The sequence below is a fragment of the Bicyclus anynana genome, chromosome Z (assembly GCF_947172395.1).
Source record: "Bicyclus anynana chromosome Z, ilBicAnyn1.1, whole genome shotgun sequence".
NCBI lineage: Eukaryota > Metazoa > Arthropoda > Insecta > Lepidoptera > Nymphalidae > Bicyclus > Bicyclus anynana.
The window spans coordinates 21,109,068-21,120,782 of record NC_069110.1 but is presented as its reverse complement, the minus strand read 5'-3'; the positions used below and the strand labels follow the sequence as shown (position 1 = coordinate 21,120,782).

Here is an 11,715-nt window from a genome sequence, read left to right as displayed (position 1 = left end):
TTGGTCAACTTTAAATGCATGTAAAACAAATACTTCATGACAATAACGTTTTCATTTCTCATACTCGGAAAGTAGTGTTGTTTTGATCTGAGTATTGGGTGGAAAATGCTGCTTCCCTACACAGGGAGGGAATAACTCATACAAATTACTTCCCACCTAAGGGCCGGAATGAACTTTAAAAATAGAACTGCTGTCATTAGCTTTTTTTTTTTAATTTGTCCCCAACTAAATTCGGCGACAGGCAAAGATCGTTGACCATACAGCCTGTTCAGACGTCAATTAAGTTCTAGAGGAAAACATTTATGTAAAAAGTAAAGTAATTAAAAATAAAATGCTACGGCCATGTGAGTTTCTACAGCCGGTGAAAATTTAGCGCAAAATTCTTAATCGGAATAAGCCGCAACAACAACGTGTTGAGTTCCCTAAATGAAAAGTCGACATAAATTGGCGGGATACTAATCTGTTACATAACAGTGACGGAGTTTAAAAAAATAAATAATGATTAAAAAATATAATGAAAATTAATTTTTAATATTATATAATTAGTATATAATATTTAAAAAATCTACTGGATCTTCGACCGAGTCTGGCACTAAGGCTTAATAGTTAAGCACAGCGCCTAGCAGACTAGTCAGACTGCTTCACAATTATCTGTCGATACAGCCTAGTAGGCACTCTCTCATCCCCCAGGCTGATCCAAGCGGGAGTTCCTCAGGGCTCCGTGCTCTCCCTGCTTTCACTCTTTATGAGTGACATACCCACCAACCATCCAGGCGTGCCTCAGAACTGAGGCCCAATTACCTTTGGACTAATAATAAATAATAACTGTTATCTATACTTATAATAAATCTGTAAAGAGGTCAATTCTGTACATGAAATATATTTGCACAATAACTATCAGAGGGTGATTAGTGATCGATACTGATGCCAAAAATGCAATCAGTAAAATTTTTGTCTGTCTGTCTGTCTCTCTGTATGTCCCTTATAGAAACAAAAACTACTGGACGGAGGGCAGGGGTAGGGTAGGGTAGGGGTAGGGTAGTGGTAGGATAGGTGTAGTTGAAAGTTTACAACGACTTTCACGCGGACGAAGTCGCGGGCGTCCGCTAGTAAAGAATAAATATAAACTGTGTCCTTACACTACACACAACAATTTAAATCAAATACACACAGGTGTAATTTTAACACAATGAAACATGGATGCTATAGATGCAGTTAGACGTTGGGTAGATCGTGATTCGGGATCAATATTTTTGACGGAGGGATGACGTGTAGCTAGGCAGGTACTATAGTAATTAGTCTGAGAGGTGTGCACGTCCCGCAGTTCGTGGACGACACCACACTTCTCGCAAATGGAGGACAGAGGTAAGCCCAGAGTAAGTGCTCTTCCCAAGGAAACTTGCGCGGCATTATTTCGATTTAAAAGAGGTCTCCTTACACGGAGCACCCATCCCCTGCCAACGTACTACCAAATACCTAGGTGTGACCTTTGATACCCGCATGAGCTTCGCGACTCACAAACAGAAAGCCAGAGAGAAAGAAGCTGCTTATGTGATGGGTCGTCAAATGGGAGATTTGGGCGAACGCAGAAGGGATCACAGGGTGTATGATCCCTTCTGCGCTGCCTTCTGTGCCCAAATCTCCGGTGACGCCGTTGAGGTTCCATTATGGAGTCTACGGCACTTACACAATGATAAAAACAAAACAAAGTATAGTTTTTACTTAGGTAATTTTATAATTTACTTATTAGGTATATTATTCTAAAATTGTACAGACACAAGACACAGTAAATCCTATTTTAAAAACAATAAAACTTTTAGTTTTCAGACACATCAACAATCATATTTTCAACCAAAAATTTTCGTAATCGAGATACTACAGCCAGCTACAAATTACATCCCATCCAGACTACGTTACGAATAAACAGTACAAAATTATAGTTGCGTGCACTTGCGTAAAGATGCCCACGCGCGTTTCTTAATATTCTCACGCGCGCATAAAACGCGCAAGTGATCGGGGAAATATTCATCAAAATCAATAAATCTACAAAAGTGTATTGATTCTGACAATATAAATCAGATGATTACTTATGTAATCACTTTGCATATATGATACCCCAAAAATCTTTTTTTTTAAATTTCTTTGGACCACTCTTAAGACTAAATTAATATACGTACCTATGCCTAATTTCAGCTTCGTAATTCTAACAGACCACTGAGCTATCTCTGACAACTACTTGACAATAGAATTTGTGTGCAATTTTCGTGCCCCGAGTACGTTTTGTTGCTCGACTATAAACTCTTTAAATAGTTATTGCTACTTAGCTATTATAGTTTTTCTTGTAATTTCATTATTTATTCTAACATATTTGGCTCTAACAAGTATTAACTCTAAAAACATAAATATTTTACATACGGATCCGTAGATCGATAATTAGTAGAGACAAAAGAGTCGAAAAAGATCTCTCTTATCTTTCAAAGAACTATTTCTCCACTTTACATGTACATCATCATCATCATTCATCATCATCAGCCAATGGACGTCCACTGCAGGACATAGGCCTGTTGCATGTACCTCCAAGCACAACGGTCTCGAGCCGCCAGCATCCAGCGGCTCCCTGCAACCATCTAGTGCGGGGTCGACCAACAGTAACAACAAATACTTAAAAAAACAATACGATATCGTATAATAGTACAGAACCCTTAGTGCGCAAGGCCTACTCGCACTGGCCGGATATTTCAACGATATCATTATTTAAATGAGAGTTACATTCAAACTTGTGTCCAATGAATTAAAATTCAATAAAAAATGCAGGGAGGTACGAAAATTCAGAGTTCTAAAGAAGATACTGTTAAGGTACCTTCTCTCAGAAGTAGATGCAAAACTGTTTTAACATATTTGCTCGTAAAGAATCTCTTATTTCACCAATTTCAATAATATCGTAATGAATCTCATTACTTATCTTAGGCTTATCAAGATGCTCCGTCATAAACGAACGGTACTTTTTAAATATTAGCAAACGGTTTTTATGTCAGAAAATTCGTCAACAATATTCTATCGAATAAATAAGATAAAATTGTAATAAAAAAACAACCCCAAGATAACTGCTGCAAAACGTTGTAAGAAGTTCCCTTAACTGTAATCAGTCTTCATCACCAGACCTCTAATGTCAGTCACAGCCCAACTAGGTGGAAAGTTCTCATCGTTACAAACTAATTAAGTCTAATCACAAGGTAACTACTGTAATCAGTTAAGAAAATTTTAATAAAAAAAATTCAACCGACTTCCAACTCAAAAATTAACTTAAACTAAAAAGCAAAAAATAACATCTTTTATATGTGCTAACTTCTGATCAGTTTGAAGGCGGTGCCAAGCCAGTGATGTTTTAATTAAACCCGTTTAAACTACAAAATTTATGTGGTTCTTTCAGAAACAGCTTTAATTAAAACACAACACTGGATTGGCACCGCCTTCAAACTGATCAGAAGGTAGCACATATAAAAGATGTTATTTTTTGCTTTTTTTTTTTGAGTTGGAAGTCGGTTGAATTTTTTTTAATAAATTTTTATTTTTTATTTTTAGTGTTAGCATACTTACTGAGTAAGAACAAATATTAACAAGAAATTAGCTAAAACGTTATTTTCTTATGATAAGTACTTAAGTCCTACAATCCCAATTTTGAAAATACTCCTTAACTCATATACAATATTTCACTCCCCCTTTATCCACACGTAATATGAATATCTTATGTCTTAACTTTCTTCCGTCTTCATCACCAGACCCTTTATGCAGTCACAACCCATATGGGTGGAAAGTTCTCATCAATATAAAGTTGATCAAGTCCAAACACAAGGTAGCTACTGCAAATCGTCAAGGATGTCCCTTAACTCTCCTTCGTCTTCATCACCAGACCCCTAATATAATCACAACCTAACTAGGTGGAAAGTTCTCATCAATATAAATTATCAAGTACAAACACAAGGTAGCTACTGTGAACCGTCGAGGAATTATTTTCACTGTCCTTCGTCTTTAATACCAGACCCTTAATTCAATCACAACCCATCTAGGTGGAAAGTTCTCATCAATACAAAATTATCAAGTCCAAACACAAGGAAGCTACTGTGAACCGTCGAGGAGTTCTCTACACTGTCCTTCGTCTTCATCACCAGACCCTTAATACAGTCACAACCTATCTTGGTGGAAAGTTCTCATCAATACAAATTTATAAAGTTCAAACATAAGGTAGCTACTGTGAACCGTCGATGTGTTTTCTTCACTGTCCCTCGTCTTCATCACCAGACCCTCAATACAGTCACAACCTATCTAGGTGGAAAGTTCTCATGAATACAAATTTATAAAGTCCAAACACAAGGTAGCTACTGTGAACTTGATTGATTTTACTCTGGATTAACACATAGGCTACTCCTATACTAGACCTCCCATGATAAATCTATTTCCATATTGCTGTAATAAGCCAAGATATCTGTGTTTTTAGTAAGTATCTTGGAGGACAATAAATTGCTACTATTATTATTGGATATAATTTTGTTCTAACACATACAGATATAGCTTGAATGTCGTGACCTTCACGCTTGCTTTCATGATGGTTGAGGTTATCATTAATTATAATTGCACTACCACCTCTAGTTGTTATTAGGATGTAGTGCATTGTATACTTTATACCCTTTGAATTTAATATATGATTCTTTAGTGATCGTGGTGTGGTGTGGAGTGATGATAGTGGTGAAAATATAGATCGACCTTACTCTTTATCTATATCTTTTCTTTGTAATCTTTGTGACATCTAAATCAGGTCTGACGATGTAATCCTTCAGATTTATTACAAACGGTTGGATACCGCAGTATGTACTGGTTCATGACTTTAGGACTCTCTCTCTTTTCTAATTCTTTTAAATTAAGTAATTTTTAAACTTAATTGACTAGATTGGAATCTTATTTTGATATTTATACTTCTATTCAATTATATTTATAATAATTCGGTGTGTTTTCTTTGGCATTTCCTCTTTTTAACTTCTCCTTATGATTCAAATTTTATATACTATAATATTTACTATCTCTTATTATTGTCCCTGAATTGTTCGATCTTGGATTGAGAGTCATTAAAATGTCTTTACTCAGTGGTGTAAGTTTTACATAGCATTCCGATATTGCAGCACTATTATGGGTTTGAATGTTGACCTGTTTACATTGTGGTAGGAGCTCCGTTTTTTCGTACGTAGTGTGTTCTGTGGGGCTTACAGGCGGTGTAGAGGACTTCATGGTTGTATTGATGTTGGCTGCAATTTAATAAAGATATTAATTATAATAATAATAATAAATCATCTGCAATAACCTGCCAAAAACCGTTAGAAAGGAAAAAACAACATAAGCTCATTCGACGTGGAATAAAATTTTGAGAAAGTCGTAATTTTCTGCAAGACAAAATTGCAAATAAATAAAATTATAATAGGAACTCTGGATTTCGACTAACTGACCAGAAGGCTGGCCTATATTTAGGCCAAAGAATTAGTATTGCCATACAACGTGGCAATACTGCCAGCCTTCTGGGCACTTTACCTATGATCGTCGATTCGGACGAATTCTACGACGCCTGAGCCTTTAGATATAATTTAAATTTAGTATATTTTCTTTTTAATTTTTATGATATGTAGTTATAGATTTTTAGGTACGTAGTTTTAATATTATTGTAAAACTTTATAAAATTGAATGAATAAAACCTTTTAATTTATGTCACTGTAAAACTATCAGTAATATTGTAAATCTTAAAAAACACCCTTGAAGAACGGAAAATTTACACAAAAAAATATAGACATTTTTTTCAACTTTAAAAAAAATGCATAAAATAGTTTAATTTTTTTTATTAACAAACGCAAATTACTGTTTTTACACAATCTTCAGAAGAATATTAAATACTGATTTTCAAGAAAAAGAAAACATTAAACTGACTGAGGTAAATACTGAATACTTAAAAAAAAAAAATTATCTTATCAAATAACTTGTAAAACATAGAAACAAAAAGTTTATTTTTTTGTAAAGAAAAAAAAATACATAATATAAATAAAATAAATAAATAACGATTGATAAAAAATGCTATGCAATAGCTATACTGCGGCAGTGCCCGAGTGCTACACATATTTTTTTTCTTAATTAGTCTATGCTCCTCATAGCGATAAATCCAAAGATGAAAGTATTTTTTTAATTACTTATCCATGATTTTTATATTTTTTTTATAATCAATATGGTGTATAAATAAATTTTACTTAAAAATTAACTAAAATAGAAATATTATACCTGGTTGCTGGTTTTTGTTTTTTGATCGACGCGATGAGCTGGAAACAATATAAGATATTATAAGATTGAGTCTTACCGTTCCAAAATTCATCTAATTCTGTTCAGCGGTTTAGCCATGAAAAGGTAACAGATTTACTTTCGCTTTTATAATATATTTTGTAGTAGGTAACGGAAGCATGGATTAGTATGAATTGGATACGGGATTGGTTTGAATATTTTAACGATGATAATGATAATAAAATACGTTGGCCTATGCGTCAATGACATAATCTTCGTCACCAGCCGCATTTGGTCAACATTTAGAGATATTCAATAACAAGTAACTCTTTGGTAAGATCTCATCTAATGTTAAGTGACGATGCAGTGTAAGATGGGAAAGGGCTTACTTGGAAAAGGTACAAGTTCTGTCACATCTCTGTCTCTAGAGTGTTATCTAGTCACAGCCGATGTCTACGACCATACCAGACCAGAGCCAATTTATCTATACACAGAATGTTTAGGTATTGAACTAAATGTAAACAAAGTCACGTGGATTCCTCAGTGATACTTAACCTTTCTTTTATGAAAGCAGTCAATAGCGAATATTCATTTATTTCAATTTGGCTTAGTTACAAGCACTTTCGAAAGGTCAGATACTCATATTATAAGATAATGGTATAAATATTGTGTAAACGGTGCGCCAAACTTCGAGTTCACTGTGAACATGAGTTTTGGTGATGATGAATGAACAACAATTTAAAAAACACAGTGCACAGTAAAACCACTGTTTATGTTGCATTATGGTTAGGCTTAATTTCAGTATGAATTTTGTAGAATAATAAGTAGATAAAAATAAATAAATATACAAGAACATAATTATCACAGCGCGGTTATAATATCAGCATGTATTCGCGGCGTGTTGATATGTCAGAGCGGACTAGTTGGCGCATAGTTAGATATTTGAAACTACGTAACTCCGTTACAAAGAATATTTTTGTACAGTTAAACTCAAATAATACTGGAGCGACTTGAAAAATTCCATTCGAAATAGCAAGCTATATTGTCAGACAGCAACATGGGCTGTATACATCCCACGGGAATGGGAATTACTCGGGTGAAACCGCGAGGTTCTGCTAGTGAGTTATAAAAATCTAAACTGTCGCGAGCTGGGAATCGAACCCCAGCTTCAAACTGCGATAGCTCATCAAAAAAAAAAAGGATAAATAACTTACGCAGCACGTGTTCGTAACACTTGTGTTGGTGGAGCTCTGATGGACTTCCGGGTCCTCTTTACTCGTTCGAAACGTATTTGCGATGTGCCTTCACTTTGTGATGGGGATTCTGGAAAATGCAATATTTATATCATCAATATCAGGTCTACGTGCCATATCCATTCTAAAGAGACATATACAGATCATAGACAGTACCTACATAATACATATATATCCCGTCTCGGGTATGCGGCACCGGCCTGGTACGTCTCGAGCTCCTCGTACCAGAAGAACTGGCTCCAGGAGCGCATTGCCATAGGTACGAGGTACGTCCGTTATTCACCGATGGCCTATTTACTCATTTGGTCCTTATTAACAACAAAAATAATAACCACCGCATGTTTCGTATTCCGTAAAGCCTATTGATAACAAAAATCACAATATCGTGGGCAATGTCATCTACCTACTTTATGATATCCACTAGGGTGTTAGTAGGGCACTGGAAGGATGACATTTTTAAAAAATAAAAACAAGTTAATTACATAAAGTGATTAAGATCATTCTGAGAGGATACTCGAGCTCAGCAGTGAGTCGAATATGTGTTGATGATGAATATTTTCTACCTATTGTTCACTTTGAAGTCGCTGCCAAGCCGGTGTGGTGTTGATCTTAGTCGTTACTGAAAAAACCACATTTAAATAAAAACTGTTTGAGAAACAATAATCGTTTTTATAGATGCACCTTGAATTAATAGACCACTGGATTGACACCTCCTTCAAAGTGATCAATAGGTAGAAAATATTATGTTATTCTTCCCTTTTTAGTTTCGTGGGTACGTTAATGTTTTGAAGTCAGTTGTATTTAAAAAAAGATAATTCTAATTATAATTATGATTAGGTGTGAAATGTCTCGCGATTCATAACCTCATTTTTAATTTATTTATTGGTAAACAGTAGATACCGGGTGCAGGACTATAGTATATTATACGTACGAGTATTAGTACGTATACGTAGGAGCCGCCCACCGACCACCGTGGAGGTATTCGTCCGGAATGTAGCGCCGTATGCTCTTCCATGGTGTCGCACCACAACGCGACAGTGTTACTTCACTCGTGTGTCTAAAGGTCGTAGCTCACTAGAGACACCTGGGACCCGACCCGCACCACCTTGCCTCGACTTCTTAGTATTCTTCGTATGGATTTGTATGGGCATGCGCTCACTACATCTACTCCGTACCATCACCGGATCGCCTCGCTCGCGAGGTGTCTACGAGCGGACTGCGAGACCATTCGATAATAAACATTTGACATCACTGAACACACGTGCACATCTACGGCCAAACGCTAGTAGACTACTTGGAAAATCGTTGACCGTCCGTGGTCCTCCTGTCAACTACAAGTGGACGCCTAGCGACGAGGCGGTGCGGGTCCTGGGTGGCTTTGATGTACCTTAAAGCACGCTCGGTTTTATTTGTATCAATCTCACCGGCATCGACTTCCACCAGACGCATCGAAAATGGCACGGCGGGCATGCACACCGCGCAGACGTAGTAGTCCGCAGTGGAGCACGCCGCGTGGGCGCCCGGGCTGCCGCAGAGCATGCACAGCTGTATGTCCCACAAACTGAAAGATAATGAGTTTGTTTACGTAAAGTGTTGAACTGTGTGCGTGGCGGCACCTGAACTGGGCCCTAACTGAAAATCAGTGCTGCATACTTTTTTTATTGAAAGTATGCGGCAAAATGCTGAGTTGGGGCCTTTTTCTAGATTTTGCCACATATTACAGGGAATTCTTTAGTGCTCCACTGTTTGAGTGGACAGTTAAGCCATAATTTCTTATAATTTAGATTTAATGTGATATGTGGCAGTACTTAAAAATAAATATATTTTCTTTCTTCTTTATTTCTTTCTTTTCACTGCTTAAGTTAGGGGAGGCCGGGATACTGAATTTGCAGTCACTAAAGCGTCATGGGGGACCGATTCTATTTGGTAGATTAGATGGAAGGAAGGTTATGAACGGGTTTTACAGGTGGGGAAATAAACTACAGACAATTTAAACTAACTACTAAAAACTACAGACATAACTTTCGACTAACTGAAATTGTAATAGTACATTGTGATATAAGTGAGGTAAGTTAAAAATTACAGCCGCGGCGATATTGCAGCTCGAGCCAAAGGCGAGAGCTATATGGAAGCAGAGGCTGTAATTATCAAAACGCACGTATGCCATACGACCTTTTATAACACATTTGCGAGGAAACACACTTTGAACCCACTGTATACAAAGAACGAGTGCAGCATTTTGCGTGAGCAAAGTGATCGAATATCGGGTTCAGAGATTCCTTTATATACATACATACACATACACACCAACAAGTGAACAAAAGCGTGTTAACAAAAACGTACCTAAATGAGTACATACCCAGATTCACTGTCGTAATCCCGTCCGCGGTCGCACCGACACGTGTCGGCGAGACATGTGACGGGGCGGTGGTACATGTCGGAGAATGCATTCTCCTCCTGCTCCCAAGCCGCGTCTCTGCATAGAGTATACGCACGTTTTTAGTTTATTCCTTAAGAATCGATTTTTCATACATAGCTCCCGGTATAAAAAAATATGGGCTGTAAAATTCGATGAATGAATGACAGCGTTACGTTTTTGGGCGTAACCTATTCTGCGCACCTTTCACCTTAGAGATGTACACAGTGTATGCTGCGGGGCAACATACACCTATTTATACAGTCGATCTGAAAGAGTAAACTCCATGCGTCGGAGCTGACACACACTTGTTTATCTAGTATGCTTTGTAGTATGTTCATGAGTTTTGACCTGTTACTAAAACGTTCATTGCGGAGACCCCATAAATTTCAACTTAATATAGAAAATTTGTTTTGATACAACAAAATTTTGAACTATTCGTCTTTATCTTTAAAAAAGACGAAAGATTTGATAATCTGTTTTTTGAAACTGGGTACAATTGTTCTTCATACTCCTGGGTTATAGTAGGTATATATATATACTTTTCATCACGCTACGATCAATTGGAGCAGAGCAGTGAAGGGAACGGAAATGTTGGGTAAACGGGAGAAGTTACTCCATGTTTACAGCGATACTACTGTAAGGGCTGGATTAAAGAGGTCTAAGGGCGGACGAAGTCGCGGGTTTCCGCTAGTATTTGATAAAGTCTCACCTGTTAGGTATGTAATATCCTTGAGCGAGTACAGCTGATGAAAAGGTTTCTTTATCATTACACAGCGGACATTTAAGGAAATGTATGCCTGCACTTAGCGCCATACGCTGTAAGTAAATTAACATTCAATCAATACTTTTAAGTAAATAAGTAAAGGAGAAGTTAAAAATTGGGACCACATTGGAAAAACTCTCCATAAGATACGGAAATTATAAACATAGGTACTAAAAATCTTGTATTTTTTACCAGATTACTGTATTAGAGTCTTAGACGAAATAACAACGGAAAATAAGCTGTCTTTGAATACGTGGCCAAAGCAGAATGAGAATTATCGATTCAGTTTATATCTGTATTTGAATATGTAAGTTACTAATGACGGCCGCGTGGCGCAGTGGACAGTGACCCTGCTTTCTGCATCCACGGCCGTGGGTTCGATTCCCACAACTGGAAAATAGTCGTGTGATGAACATGGGTTTTTTTCCAGTGTCTGTGTGTATTTATACATTATATAAGTATTTATATGTAGTATATAAATGTATATGAATATTATAATATCAACTATCTTAGTACCCATAACACAAGCTGCTCTGTATGCTTACTTTGGGGCTAAATAGTGATGTGTATTGTTTAAGTATATTTATATTTATTTATTTATTACTTCATAGTCTGGCAAGATCGTTGATAACACTCCCATGATATGCGGGCGACAAGGGGAAAGACTGCGCGGGTGTAGAATCATGCATGCGGAGAAGTGACATGCATCAGTCTTGCTCGTGGGTTTTTCATTCATCGCTATACGCCCCCGGCTCACGCGACACATCGGGAGTGTTAAGAACGAAGTTGTACAGCTACTGTGCTGTAGGATGGTGCGGGTGACAGTTCGTTTCAATCTTGAAAGTTTATTGCGATTCACGATAATAGTACGTATTATGAACGTCACAAGGCAACTGTCACCCGCACCATCCTACGGCGCATTAAGTATAGTTTCAAATCCCTAGACAATTTCTAATTACCACTTTATAGAC

The 11,715-nt window shown here is 37.0% G+C and overlaps 1 protein-coding gene across 2 annotated transcripts in view; it reads right to left on the bottom strand.

Moving 5' to 3' along the window:
• Positions 1-4,630: 4,630 nt before the first annotated feature.
• LOC112049741 (PHD finger protein 7-like) overlaps positions 4,631-11,715 on the bottom strand; it is a 36,102-nt gene continuing 29,017 nt past the window's right edge. For both annotated transcript variants that reach the window (XM_052890617.1, XM_024087754.2), the window contains 6 exons: positions 10,691-10,797; positions 9,922-10,038; positions 8,987-9,123; positions 7,524-7,632; positions 6,313-6,350; positions 4,631-5,297 (listed from right to left, as the gene is read on the bottom strand). In XM_052890617.1, the coding sequence (XP_052746577.1) occupies positions 5,053-5,297; positions 6,313-6,350; positions 7,524-7,632; positions 8,987-9,123; positions 9,922-10,038; positions 10,691-10,797 (753 nt within the window). In that variant the 3' untranslated portion in view covers positions 4,631-5,052. The remainder of the gene's footprint in view (positions 5,298-6,312; positions 6,351-7,523; positions 7,633-8,986; positions 9,124-9,921; positions 10,039-10,690; positions 10,798-11,715) is intronic.